The following is a 14,596-nucleotide window of genomic DNA, read 5'->3' on the forward strand; positions in this document are numbered from 1 at the left end:
AAGAAAGGATCCTTTGCCCAAGATACTGATGGAAGAACAGCTCAAGGTAGGACATTTTTATTATGATAAATCGTGTTTCTGTCGAAACATTTTAGTGGCTTAGGACGCCATGTTTTTTGACGTAGCTTCGCTTGGCGCAAACTGTATTGAAAAGTAAGGATAAATTAAAAAATGTAATAACGCAATTGTATTAAGAATTAAATTGTCTATCAATCCCTGTCCACCCTATATTTTTTAGTCACGTTTATGAGTATTTATGTATAAGAGTAGATCACTGTCTAAGTGGCGCAAGGACGTTTTCTTTACCAGCTTGTCTACATTTCACATTGTCTAACCATGATTTTGGTGGCTAAATATAAACATTTTCGATCAAACTGTATATGCATGTTGTAATGTGATGTTACAGGAGTGTCATCGGAAGAATTCTGAGAAGGTTAGTGAAAAAATTAATATCTTTTGGCGATGTTGACTTTTATCGCTCACTTTGGCTAGAATCAATGCTGGGCTGCTAATTGCTATGTGCTAAGCTAATATAACGATTTATTGTGTTTTCGCTGTAAGACACTTAGAAAATCTGAAATATTGTCTGTATTCACAGGATCTGTGTCTTTCGATTCGTGTATGCTGTGTATTTTTACGAAATGTTTGATGATTAGTAGTTAGGTAAACACGTTGCTCATTGTAATTATTCTAGTCCATTTGTGATGGTGGGTGCAATTGTAAACTATGAAGTCTACCTGAAATATGCACTTTTTTCTAACAAAACCTATCCCATACCATAAATATGTTATCAGACTGTCATCTAATGAGTTTTTTTGTTGGTTAGGGGCTATAAATATCTTAGTTTAGCCGAATTGGTGATGGCTACTGGTGTTGGTGGACAAATAAAAGATGGTGGAATATGCTAATGTGTTTTTAGGTAATAGATGTACATCTTTACATATTGTGTCTTCCCTGTAAAACATTTTAAAAATCGGAAATGTTGACTGGATTCATAAGATCTGTGTCTTTCATTAGCTGTATTGGACTTTAATGTGTGAAAGTTAAATATTTTAAAAAAATATTTTTTTTGAATTTCGCGGCACTGGTTTTTCAGTGGGGGGGGGGGGGGTGTGCCGCTAGCGCCACGCTGATCCTAGACAGGTTAAACTGTATTTTTTGTTGTTGAGTTTCTGTTCTGTTGTATTGTCATCACATGTTAAGGTTGAACACAGACAGCTGTGTAGCTTCAACGATGCTATCAGAGGTGTAGGAGTTCCTCAAGAGCTTATGCAAATCCTATCATTGGAATAGTTACCACTTTCTTACTGTATTATATTAGAATATGTAATATGCATAAATAGTCAAAGAAAATGTTCATTTGCAGTAAAAAAGGATCGGAACGTTCTTATAAATAAATATCACCTGGGAGCATGAGCAGCAGTATGTGGCGTTTTCCTTTCTGTTTTCCATGAGTTTGCCTACAACTACAGCACCTGAGGAAAGTACCTGAATGTGCATATGTTCTTTAGCTAGCATATGAACAGGAATGACATGTATACTAACGCGTGACCTAAAATAACTACAGTATCTGAAAGCCCAGCCTCCAATTTGATATGCTGCCACCTCTAGAATATATATTATAAAAAAGGCTCAAAATGTAACCATTCCATCACAAAAAGGTACTGGTTTGAACCTCTTCAAAGGGATTCCTCGATGAACCTTTTTCAACTGGAAAGGTTCCACTGGTGTGGCAACCCAAAATATTATTCGAGGCACCTTTACTTCTATGAGTGTACAGGGCCAAGGGTTTATGGGGGAATGAGTGCTTATGGGTAAAGGAGGAGCTGCTAAAATGGGTCATGAACACTGTTTATTGTGAAAGTTATGGCCTGTATTCACAAAGTGTCTCAGAGTAGGAGTCCTGATCTAGGGTCAGTTCTGCTTTTTAGATCATAATGAACGGACAGAGAGACCTTATCCTATAGCGGCACTCCTACTCTATGGTGCATTAGGAATACGGGCCCTGAACCCCACTCTGAGTGATAGCGGCTAGTTCAGACTTATACCTCTGTTTTAATTCAAGCTTTTTTTGTACAGTTATTTTTTTGTACAATTATTTCTGTGTACACACACATTAAAAAATTTGGAGTCACTTAGAAATGTCCTTGTTTTCCATGAAAACATACATGAAATTGGTCGCAAATTGAATAGGAAATATAGTCAAGACATTGACAAGGTTATAAATAATGATTTTTAATTGAAATAATAATTGTGTCCTTCAAACAAAAGAATCCTCCATTTGCAGCAATTACAGCCTTGCAGACCTTTGGCATTCTAGTTGTCAATTTGTTGAGGTAATCTGGAGAGATTTCACCCCATGCTTCCTGAATCACCTCCCACAAGTTTCTTCTTCAAGATCCTTTAAAACCCTGTACAAATCTCCCACCTTACCACCACCAAAGCACCCCCAGACCATCACATTGCCTCCACCATGCTTGACAGATAGTGTCAAGCACTGCTCCAGCATCTTTTCATTTTTTCTGCGTCTCACAAATGTTCTTCTTTGTGATCCGAACTAGAGGTCGACCGATTAATCGGAATGACCGATTAATCGGGGCCGATTTCAGGTTTTCATAACAATCGGAAAACAGTATTTTTGGGCGCCGATTGTTTTTTTTTTTTTTTTTTAATACCTTTATTTAACTAGGCAAGTCAGTTAAGAACACATTCTTATTTTCAATGACGGCCTAGGAACGCTCTGCTTCAGGGGCAGATTTTTAACCTTGTCAGCTCGGGGGATACAATCTTGCAACCTTACAGTTAACTAGTCCAAATCTCTAACACCTGATTACATTGCACTCCACGAGGAGCCTGCCTGTTATGCGAATGCAGTAAGCTAAGGTAAATTGCTAGCTAGCATTAAACTTATCTTATAAAAACTATCAATCAATGAAGGTCTAATGTGTACTTAACCATAAACGTCAATGCCTTTCTTAAAATCAATACACAAGTATATGTTTTTAAACCTGCATATTTAGCTAAAAGAATTCCAGGTTATTAGACAATATTAACCAGGTGAAATTGTGTTATTTCTCTTGCGTTCATTGTACGCAGAGTCAGGGTATATGCAACAGTTTGGGCCGCCTGGCTCTTTGCGAACTAATTTGCCAGAATTTTACGTAATTATGACATAACATTGAAGGTTGTGCAATGTAACAGGAATATTTAGACTTAGGGATGCCACCCGTTAGATAAAATACGGAACGGAATAAACGTTTTGTTTTCGAGGTGATAGTTTCCGGATTAGTCAAAGGTTTATGGTTTAGAGAGAAATAGTCGACGCGTTATAATTCCTGTAATAACTTGCGGCTGAACTTGAAAGGGGTTCCTTCATTATTTTACCGTTCATGTCTTCCATAGAGAATGTCTTGATCTACTTCAAATAAGGTCTGTGTTTCATGCAGGCTTAAACCGCCTCGACGTTTTGATTCCCGTGTAAATCTCACTAGGATAAGGTAACGTTTGTCAACATATTTTCAGAAATCCACTCTATAAAATATATTTAGCCAATATTGATCAGTTACCTTGTCCTATGGATATCTACACAGTTATAAAATTGGCACGGTGGTATAAGCTTACACGAAACACAGACCTTATTTTAAGTGAATCTAAAAATTTCCTATGGAATAACTGAAAGAACCGCTTTTCAGATTTTGCTAGAAGGTGTCATGGGAATTATGACTCGCACTTTGGTCGTCAATTCTTATCATGCCCATTATTAAAATAGGATATCCTGCATATAGAAATGACAGTTTTTGTTTTCAACATTCATCACAGGTAACTTAAACTCTATTTTTATTCAAACAGTTGAAAGTATTTGTCTCCTAAGCAGACTCTTCAGTATCATTTACACTTCAGAGCTGTGTGTGTGTGCGTGTGTGTATTTATGTAGTATATTAAGTTAAAATAAAAGTGTTCATTGTTCATTCAGTATTGTTGCAATTGTCAATATTACAAAAATGTGTATGTGTGTATGATATATATATAAAAAACTATATTTTTTATAAATCGGCCGATTTAATCGGTAGCGACTTTTTTTTGTCCTCCAATAATCGGTATCGGCATTGAAAAATAATAATCGTCGACCTCTAATCCGAACACCTCAAATTTAGATTTGTCTGTCCATAACACTTTTTTCCAATCTTCCTCTGTACCGTGTCTGTTTTCTTTTGCCCATCTTAATCTTTTCTTTTTATTGGCCAGTCTGAGATATGGCTTTCTCTTTGCAACTCTGCCTAGAAGGCCAGCATCCCGGAGTCGCCTCTTCACTGTTAATGTTGAGACTGGTGTTTTGCGGGTACTATTTAATGAAGCTGCCAGTTGAGGACTTATGATGTCTGTTTCTCAAAATAGACACTAATGTACTTGTCCTCTTGCTCAGTTGTGCACCTCCCACTCCTCTTTCTATTTTGGTGTCAGGATCACATTTTAAGAGTAAATGACTCCACAGACTCTAGAAAAGCTAAACCAAGTATAATTTTTCCCATTGCATTCAGACATCACATTTCCACCACCACAAGTATATATACTCCAATTTAGACACTCCTCCTTCTCTCCAATTTTTACATCTTTGATGGAAGACGAATTGATAGGATAATAAACCATTGTTTCTTCCTTAAGGGAATCTGACCTGACCTCAACCCCCCTTCAGGTCTAAACCAAAGATCTCCACCAGTCTCCCCTAACACATTCCACAGGCATCTGTCTCCTACAGATAACCATTAACTGCTGATGTAAAAAACAGTCTCTTTCACTCCTTTATCTACTATGCTTCTGAGTATAACAATGTCCAAGTTTAACCCAGAATCGAACACTAGTTAGAGCCAGTTTGCGCTGTTCTGTGAAGGGAGTAGTACACAGCGTTGTACGATATCTTCAGTTTCTTGGCAATTTCTCGCATGTAATAGCCTTCATTTCTCAGAACAAGAATAGACTAAAGAGTTTCAGAAGAAAGTCTTTGTTTCTGGCCATTTTGAGCATGTAATCGAAACCCACAAATGCTGATGCTCCAGATACTCAACTGGTCTTAAGACAGTTGTATTGCTTCTTTAACAGTTTTCAGCTGTGCTAACAAAATTCCAAAAGGGTTTTCTAATGATCAAGTAGCATTTTAAAATGATAAACTTGGATTAGCTAACACAACGTGCCATTGGAACACAGGAGTGATGGTTGCTGATAATGGGCCTATGTACGCCTATGTAGATATTCCATAAAATATTAAGTAAATTAATTACTTAAAAATCATACAATGTGATTTTCTGGATTTTTATTTTAGATTCCGTCTCTCACAGTTGAAGTGTACCTATGATAAAAATGACAGACCTCTACATGCTAGAGTAGGAAAGTAGGAAAACCTGCAAAATCGGCAGTGTATCCAATACTTGTTCTCCCCACTGTATATATATATATATATATATATATATATATATATATATATATATATATATAAAATTGCCGTTTCCAGCTACAATAGTCATTTACAACATTAACAATGTCTACACTGTATTTCTGATAAACTTTGTTATTTTACTGGACAAAAAAATGCTTTTCTTCCAAAAACAAGGACATTACTAAGTGACTTCAAACGTTTGAATGGTAGTGTACATACATACATTGCACACAGTAGATGTTTTTTTTTTTTTTTTTTTACATTGTAGAAAAATAGTGTAGACATGAAAACCATGAAATAACAAATATGGAATAATTTTTCAAAGTAGCCACCCTTTGCCTTCACAGCTTTGCACACTCTCAACCAGCTTAATTAGGTAGTCACTTGGGATGCATTTCAATTAACAGGTGTGCCTTGTTAAATGTTCATTATTTATATTTTTTCTTAATTCGTTTGAGACAATCAGTTGTGTTTTGACAAGGTAAGGGTGGTAAACAGAACTTAGCCCTCTTTGGTAAAAGTCCAAGTTAAAATAAGCAGAGAGAAACGACAGTCCATCATTACTTTAAGCCATGAAGGTCAGTCAATGCGGAACATTTCAAGAACTTTGAAAGTTTCTTCAAGTGCAGTCGCAAAAAACATCAAGCACTATGATGAAACTGGCCCTCATGAGGACCAACACAGGAAAGGAAAACCCAGAGTTACCTCTGCTGTAGAGGATAAGTTCATTAGAGTTAACTGCACCTCAGATTGCAGCCCAAATAAATGCTTCAGAGTTCAAGTAACAGACACATGTCAACATCAACTGTTCAGAGGAGAATGCATGAATCAGGCCTTTATGGTTGCATTGCTGCAAAGAAACCACTAGTAAAAGGACCCTGATAATAATAAAGAAGAGACTTGCTTGGGCCAAGAAACACGAGAGATGGACATCTGATGTGTCCAAATTTTAGATTTTGGGTTCCAACCATTGCGTCTTTGCAAGACGAGTAGGTAAATGGATGATCTCTGGATGTGTGGTTCCCACCGTGAAGCATGGAGGAGGTGTGATGGTGTGGGGGGGCTTTGATGATGACACTGTCTGTGATTTATTTAGAATTCAAAGCACACTTAGCCAGCATGGCTGCCACAGCAGCACACATATGTGTGACCTCCAAGACTATTGGAAAAGCACTCCCCATGAAACTGGTTGAGAGAAAAAGCAAAGCTGTTATCAAGGCAAAGGATGGCGACTTTGAAAAGTCTCAAATTTATATTTTGATTTGTTGAACACTTTTTTGGTTACTACATCATTCCATATGTGTTATTTCATAGTTGTGATGTGCTCACTATTAGAAATGTTTAAAAAATTAAGAAAAACCCTTGAATGATTAGGTGTGTTCAAACTTTTGACTGGTACCACACACACACACACACACACACACACATGGCCAAAAATATTGGCACCCTTGTACATTTTTCAAATAATGCGCCATTTCTTCCAGAAAACTGTTGAAATGAAAACATATTTTGATATCCACATATGTATGTCTTCGGTGTGCAGTTGAACAAAACAAAAATCTGAATAATTGACTGAATTTTAGCTAATTCCACAAAGAAATCCTGAAATGGCCCAGACAATGTTTTTGGCACCTTCTAGAAGTAGTTAGATTTCAAGCAGGTGATTCTCATTTACTTTGGAATTGAACTCACCTGTGCTGAGTGGAAGGTGCCTGCAGTATAAAAGTCACGTATTCAACCAGTTTGAATAGAGAAAAGGACACATTATCCTGTTTTGTGTCACTGTGTGTACCACAATGAGCATGGACAAAATAAAGAAAACCAGAGAATTATCTGAGGAGGTCAGACAAGATTGTAGCCAAGCATGGACAATCTCAAGGCTACAAATCAATTTCCAGAGATCTTGATGTTCCTGTTTTTTCCACCATACGTAATGTTATCAAGAAGTTTAAGGCCCATGCCACTATAGCCAACCTCACTGGACGTGGCCGCAAGAGAAAACGTGATGGAAAATTTCAGCAAAGGATTGTTTGAATGGTGGATAAAGCACCTCGGTGAACTGCCACACAGATTCAAGCTGACCTTCAGACACAAGGTACGACAGTTTCAACTCGCACCATCCAATGACAACTCAATGATAGAGGGTTATATGGTAGGAGACCCAGGAGAACCCCACTGCTGAGAGAAAGACATAAGAAAGTCCAACTGCAATTTACCAAAACACACCTGAACATGACAAAATCCTTCTGGGAGAATGTCCTGTGGACAGATGAGACCAAATTAGAGCTTTTTGGAAAAGCACCTCATCTCTGTTTACAGAAAACAAAATTAAGCTTTCAAAGAAAATAACACCTTTCCTACAGTTAAACATGGAGGAGGTTCAGTGATGCTTTGGGGTTGCTTTGCTACCTCTGGCATTGGGTGCCTTGAACGTGTGCATAGCATCATGAAATCAGGGTAATACCAAGGTATTTTGGAGCGCAATGTTGGGCACAGTGTCAGAAAGCTGGGTCTACGTCAAAGGAGGACAATGACCCCAAACACAGTTCAAAAAGCACCCAGGAATGGTCCAAGACAAAACGCTGGACTGTTCTGAAGTGGCTCAACAATGAGTCCAGATCTAAATCCCATTGAAAACTTGTGGAGAGATCTGAAAAGAGCAGTTAGGAGAAGGTACCCTTCTAATCTGGGAGACTGGAGCAGTTTGCACAAGAGTAGATTTCCAAAACACTATATGCACCAATATTTCAAAATTGTGTTTTTTTCATCGGGAATGATTGCTTATGGGTGCCTTCATAGTCATAGATTTTAGATATTAAATCAAATCAGCTTTGCTAAACGCTATATATCCATTGTTTAGCTGAAATGGAATGTTTGTATCCTGTATATTTGACTCTGATATGTTGTTGTCGCTGCCCCCCCCCCCCCCCCCCCCCAACTAACTAGGTTGCTCTGGATAAGAGCGTCTGCTAAATGAAATTTTCACAAATATATACTTTTTACAGTTCTTATATGTAGTTATGTTACATTTGACTGTGTACAACCTAGCAGTTCTACTTATTTCTGAAAGTCAGTCAGAGTTGTGCAACAACAAAAAACATGATTGCATCTGAAATAAAAACATTGAACATTGAACAACCCAAATGTCATGATTTAGATAGTGAAAAAGTCAAGTTAATACTGAACCAATCCAACTCTTTGAGCTAGTAATGTTGGTAACACTAAGAAGAAATTCAGTTTACAAAACAGGTTGAAATTACAACACAATCACATCAACCAGTTTCTGGTCGTAATGACCTTATATCGCTTGGATGAACCGGTTCCGCACCAATCCCACACTGTTGAGCCACAGACCTGAGTTCAAACACTATTTAAAATCATTTCAAATACTTTAGCTGGGCTTGATTTAAACTTGCATTGCACAATGGAGCCAATAGAATAGTTGTTTATGTGCAAACCCGCCCATCTGGCATTCTCAAGCAAACAGTAGAAGTATATCAACAATTTAAAATAGTATTTGAAGGTCTGCTGAGCCACAGCGAACCAGGTCGAGATACGCATCTGCTGCCGTGGACCAATTCAATGGGGATCAATTATCCGAACGATGCTCCCAGGAGCTTCCTTGTTCAACACCAAGAATAACACCATGACATACCAGGTGTGCTTCTGCTGTCACAGACAAACACAGTAATAAGAATAACACCTTGAAACCAGAAGGTGTGTTCTTGCTGCTAGCTCTAGGTGAAGGAGACCGTTTCTGTTTCCATCTGTAACAAACTGAGGTCTGAATAGGAGGCCTGGTTAAATACTATTCCTTCTGGCATCTTATGTCAGCATTGTAAAATGATACTGTATACATGTAAAGGACAGACTTTCTGTGTTTGTTGTGATTGCGGAACAGACCATAGTGAACAAGATACTACTGCTGCTACTAAACGGCGCACAGGTAAACGCACCCGGGTCGCTGGAGTGATCACGCCCAGTTCGCCACTGAGTGTGTTGTTGACAAATCGTGTTTTACTAGCCTGAGGTGTAATACAGTCATGTGGTTCTCTCTCGGAAAATGGAGCTGTGTTTATTAGCTGCAGGAACTGTGTTTAATTTGCTTTATTCTGGGACAATGTGGACCGCCCAGACTTTCAATGTAGCAACTGTTTGCTTGCAGAGGACTACAGGGGTGAAGTGGCTACTCTTAGCAAACTAGTAGCGAACCTACACAAGCTACTAGGGAATTCACGCCCGCCTACTTTTTCCTCTCTTCCTTCCCAGTTGCCGGAAGCCGCTCCGGCCTGGTGGAAGTGTTGCTGCTGTGTCGGCTCTCCAGAGCCAACTGGCTGGAACTCTGCAGGGATCCCTCCCCAGAGCCAACTGGCTGGAACTCTGCAGGGATCCCTCCCCAGAGCCAACTGGCTGGAACTCTGCAGGGATCCCTCCCCAGAGCCAACTGGCTGGAACTCTGCAGGGATCCCTCCCCAGAGCCAACTGGCTGGAACTCTGCAGGGATCCCTCCCCAGAGCCAACTGGCTGGAACTCTGCAGGGATCCCTCCCCAGAGCCAACTGGCTGGAACTCTGCAGGGATCCCTCCCCAGAGCCAACTGGCTGGAACTCTGCAGGGATCCCTCCCCAGAGCCAACTGGCTGGAACTCTGCAGGGATCCCTCCCCAGAGCCAACTGGCTGGAACTCTGCAGGGATCCCTCCCCAGAGCCAACTGGCTGGAACTCTGCAGGGATCCCTCCCCAAAAGGGTCTCCCCCTTCCCTGGAGAATAGAGCTAGTAGGATGTCCCTGTTTGATTTGGTGGATGTTCCTGTTCTTGATCCTACCAACCAGCCACGGAGATATGTCACTCGCTGTGGAAGTCGAAAACAGCGTCCTCTGGCAACGGGTGCCTCCTTGGAATTTTTAAGCAAGGACACAGAAAGGGCTTTGCCGCTCTCGATCCAGAGGTTCTGGTGCCTTCTTCCCAGGGGGCTTCCGATTCGAGACCAAATACAGAGGTACCTGCTCCTTCGTCCTCTATTCTGTCTCCCTCATCGGTGGCTTCTACCCCATGATTGCCTCTGTGGATCCTATAGCTATTGTATGCAGTAATAATGCTCCTGAGTGGCACAGCGGTCTAAGTCACTGCATCTGAGTGATAGAGGCGTTACTATAGACCCTGGTTCGATCCCGGGCTGTATCACAACCGGCTGTGATCAGGAGTCCCATGGGGCAGCGCACAATCGGCCCAGCCGGGTTAGGGGAGATGACGGCTGGGGTAGGCCATCATTGTAAATAAGAATTTGTTCTTAACTGACTTGCCCTGTGAAATAAAAGGTTCAAATAAAACAATGTGCCTTTGAACCAGAGTTATGGTCTTAGAACGGTTTGCAGCACAGCAGATCAAACATAAATACCATGAGCATGTCTACTTCCGATAAGCTTCCCAGTAAAGCAATTAAAAACAGACAAGCATTCCAGACGTGCTAAAAATAGCCCACATATGCAGCCTAAGAAGCAAAGTTCATGAAATCAATGACTTGCTAGTAACAAATTACATACATGTAATTTGTAATACATTCATTCAGTATTACATTCAATGTAATACATTCATTCTGACCATCTCTGAAACTCACTTAGGTAACACCGTTGATGATACAGTCGTGGCAATACATGGTTATAACATCTACAGAAAAGACATATGCCAACGGGGGTGGTGTTGTGGTCTATTATTAAGAACATTCCTGTAAAGCTTATAGAGGATCTCATGTTAAACGTTGTTGAAGTAATATGGCTACTGGTTCATCTGCCTCACCTAAAGCCCATTCTGGTGGGACGCTGCTATAGACCACCAAGTGCAAACAGTCAGTATCTGGATAATACTCCAAATCCATCGAATGAAGTGATCCCAATATAGTAGCCATATCTAGGAAAACCAAAGTTCCAAAGGCTGGGCCTAATATAGTGTATGAGAGTTTTGTAGTGATTCCTATGTTGGTGATGTAAAGAACATTTGTTGGTCTGTGGTGTGTAATGAGGAACAACCAGACGCTGCACTTGACGCATTTATGAAATTGCGTATTCCAGTTACTAATAAGCATGCGCCTATTAAGAAAATGACTGTAAACATTTAATTTTTTATTAAATAAAATAATCCCTGTGGATTTATGAGGAATTGAAAAATGGTATGGTTGAGAGGGACGAGGCAAAAGGAATGGCAAATAAGTCTGGCTGCACAGCAGATTGACAAACATACTTCAAATTGAGAAAACATGTGACTAAACTGAATAAAATAAGAAGAAACTATTCTACAACAAAGATAAATATTATAAAGAATGATAGTAATTGTTGGAGCAATTTAAATGATATTATGGGGAAAAATGCAAACTTACAAAACCCACTAATATTGCCAACTATTTTAGTTATTTGTTCATTGGCAAGATTAGCAAATTTAGGCATGACATGCCAGCAACAAACACTGACGCTACACATCCAAGTATAACTGACCAAATTTATGAAAGACACAAGCACTGTGAGTTTGAATTCTGTAAAGTGAGTGTGGAAGAGGGTAAAAAATTGTTGTCTATCAACAATGACAAACCACCGGGGTCTGACAACTTGGATGGAAAATGACTGAGGATAATAGCGGACAACATTGCCACTCCTATTTGCCATATCTTCAATCTAAGCCTACTAGAAAGTGTCTGCCCTCAGGCCTGTAGGGAAGCAGAAGTAATTCCACCACCCAAGAATAGTAAAGCCCCTTTACTGGCTCAAATAGCCGACAAATCAACCTGTTACCAACCATCTCATCACAATCCCCAAGTAAAGTACCACGCAGAGCCATGGCTACATGGAACTCCATTCCCCATCACGTAACTGATGCAAGCAATCGAATCAGATATTTTTTTAAACACATAAAAAATTCACCTTATGGAACAGCGGGGACTGTGAAGAGAGAGACACACACACACAGGTACAGACATGCATACGCACACACACGCTAGAACACACACTCACACTGTAATATTGCTGTATTATACATTTTGTATTGCAGATATAACATTATTACACCACAATAGGATGCACTGTTTTATATTTTCTTTCATGTGTGATGTAAGTGCCTTAATGTGTTTGGACCGCAGGGAGTGATGGGGATCCCTAATAAATACAAATGCAAAATAAAGGCAAACACAACGCATAGCGCCAATAGAGTTAACCCACTTGGTGGGTATTGTAACATGAGTATCGCCCGTGGTTCGACTACTCAGCCCCCTCATACGTCCGGCCTGTGCATTATGATGGCCTCACGGCTGCCATCCCACTTCTGACACCAACGTAGCAAACAGGGAAGCTTATTAGTAACAGGGCAGGGAAGTGAACCCGGGTCACTGCCGTGAAAGGCAAGCACCCTACGCATTGCACCAAGAGAGTTTACCCACATGGTTGGAATTGTAACATGGTTCATATAGCCAGGATCGTTACAATACATTGGTGATGTAATGATGATGATTAGTTCAGCATCTGTTACCAACAGTTTACCTAAAATATTCTGGATAATCGTACGACCACGAGTCAGAGCTTGGGTAACCTACATCTTACAAATGAAATGAGTTTACCAAACGTTCTCACGATTCCACGCCCAATAAAATATTTCTGCAATTCACTGATAAATAAAACAATGAGCTATCGATCAATTAACAAACAAATAGAGAAAGGAAGTATACATTACCTCGAAATAAGAAGGCTTTGCTATTTTTGTGAAGCCCTGCCACTTGGGTAATTCCATATGTTGCATTTGCGAAGTCAAGTTCATTGATGATATCAATCTGGTAATCGGGATCTATTCCAAAATCGAAAACTGTAGGGGGGAAATAGTATTTAGCCATTGTCACACATTGGGTGCACAGTTACATACGTACATAAGCAAGGCACTTCTTTAATGATTGAGTTTGAGCATCAAACTTCAGCCTCTGCGTGATACAACGAACTGCAACACAGTCAAATAACATGGGGGTTGAATTCATGCGATTTCAAAGCACCTTCACCTAGGTACAGTGGCAATCACATCAGAGACAAAACGCGTAAATTGCATGGCACTAGAAATCATATACCGTATAATGGCAGATGACTTTAAATGAGAGTCTATATAATCCAAATATTGGACTTATTGTTGCGCGGGAACAAATTGACTGCTGCATCGACCTGTGTGACACCTGTCATTTGTATAGGGACTTTTGCGCGTTCTACAGATGTGGCAGAACAACATACCCTACGTTTTAGGAGATGATAACTATGCAATTTATCTGTACTATAAAACTAATTCCAAAAATATGATTTATAAATGAGGGTCCAAATTGAAACAACAAAATGGATTAATAAAAAATCTACAAGGGACAAACGAACAAAAATCCGATCGAGGTGCTTATCGGGCTATGGAGAAGGGGAGGGTGCGCATTAAACAACTATGCTGACAGAGCTGATAATGATACCCACAACAATAGGTAAACTAACTGCACATGTCCCCGTGTGACACCTACCTGGTTTCGCAATGAGCACTACGGATAACAAAGCCACGTAAATATCCATGTGGGTGAAGTTGCACTGTACAGTTTCCTCAGAAATATCCGACGTCGAGCGCTTCGCTGGCAACACACTTGCTCGAGTCTGTCTCGCAAACTGCGCTCGTCTCACGGGTGCTGGGTGCAGAGGCTCGGAGCGTTCCACATCATGGAAATAGGGGTTCTGTCGATGCGCACGTACATTCCCTTGAATTTACTCCAAATGCCATTGCCATCTACTCAATAAGCGATATTATTCACAAAGCTGGAATAAATCCGCATTAGCCATCCTCCTGAATTGAAATGAATCTATAGACGATATTTTTGCACGGCGAAAATGAATCTTAATCCTCCCCTTCAGTGACTATAGACACGTCCAATTCTGGAGGTGATATGTTTTTGAAGATAGTCAACTGGGACCTGTACTAAGAGTTGGGATTCTAACAAGTAAACTACATGTAATGAATCATCATCTCTTACATGGCCTTAGTTCTTTTTTTGCAGGTAATCAGATGCAGCATTTTGCACAACATTTGCCTATGATGATAAACCTAAAATGAATTGAATCAACCGGATTTATTTAACCAGCACATAGTCAGGTCCTCATGAATGTGTCTTTTATGC

The 14,596-nt window shown here is 39.9% G+C and overlaps 1 protein-coding gene across 2 annotated transcripts in view; it reads right to left on the reverse strand.

Moving 5' to 3' along the window:
• The window catches only part of LOC129834291 (protein kinase C-binding protein NELL1-like), a 466,854-nt gene extending 452,777 nt beyond the window's left edge, over window positions 1-14,077 (reverse strand). For both annotated transcript variants that reach the window (XM_055899150.1, XM_055899149.1), the window contains exons 1-2: window positions 13,952-14,077; window positions 13,144-13,272 (exon numbers count right to left, since the gene is read on the reverse strand). In XM_055899150.1, the coding sequence (XP_055755125.1) occupies window positions 13,144-13,272; window positions 13,952-14,000 (178 nt within the window). In that variant the 5' untranslated portion in view covers window positions 14,001-14,077. The remainder of the gene's footprint in view (window positions 1-13,143; window positions 13,273-13,951) is intronic.
• Window positions 14,078-14,596: the final 519 nt, after the last annotated feature.

Source organism: Salvelinus fontinalis, chromosome 35 (assembly GCF_029448725.1).
Source record: "Salvelinus fontinalis isolate EN_2023a chromosome 35, ASM2944872v1, whole genome shotgun sequence".
NCBI classification, from domain to species: Eukaryota; Metazoa; Chordata; class Actinopteri; order Salmoniformes; family Salmonidae; genus Salvelinus; species Salvelinus fontinalis.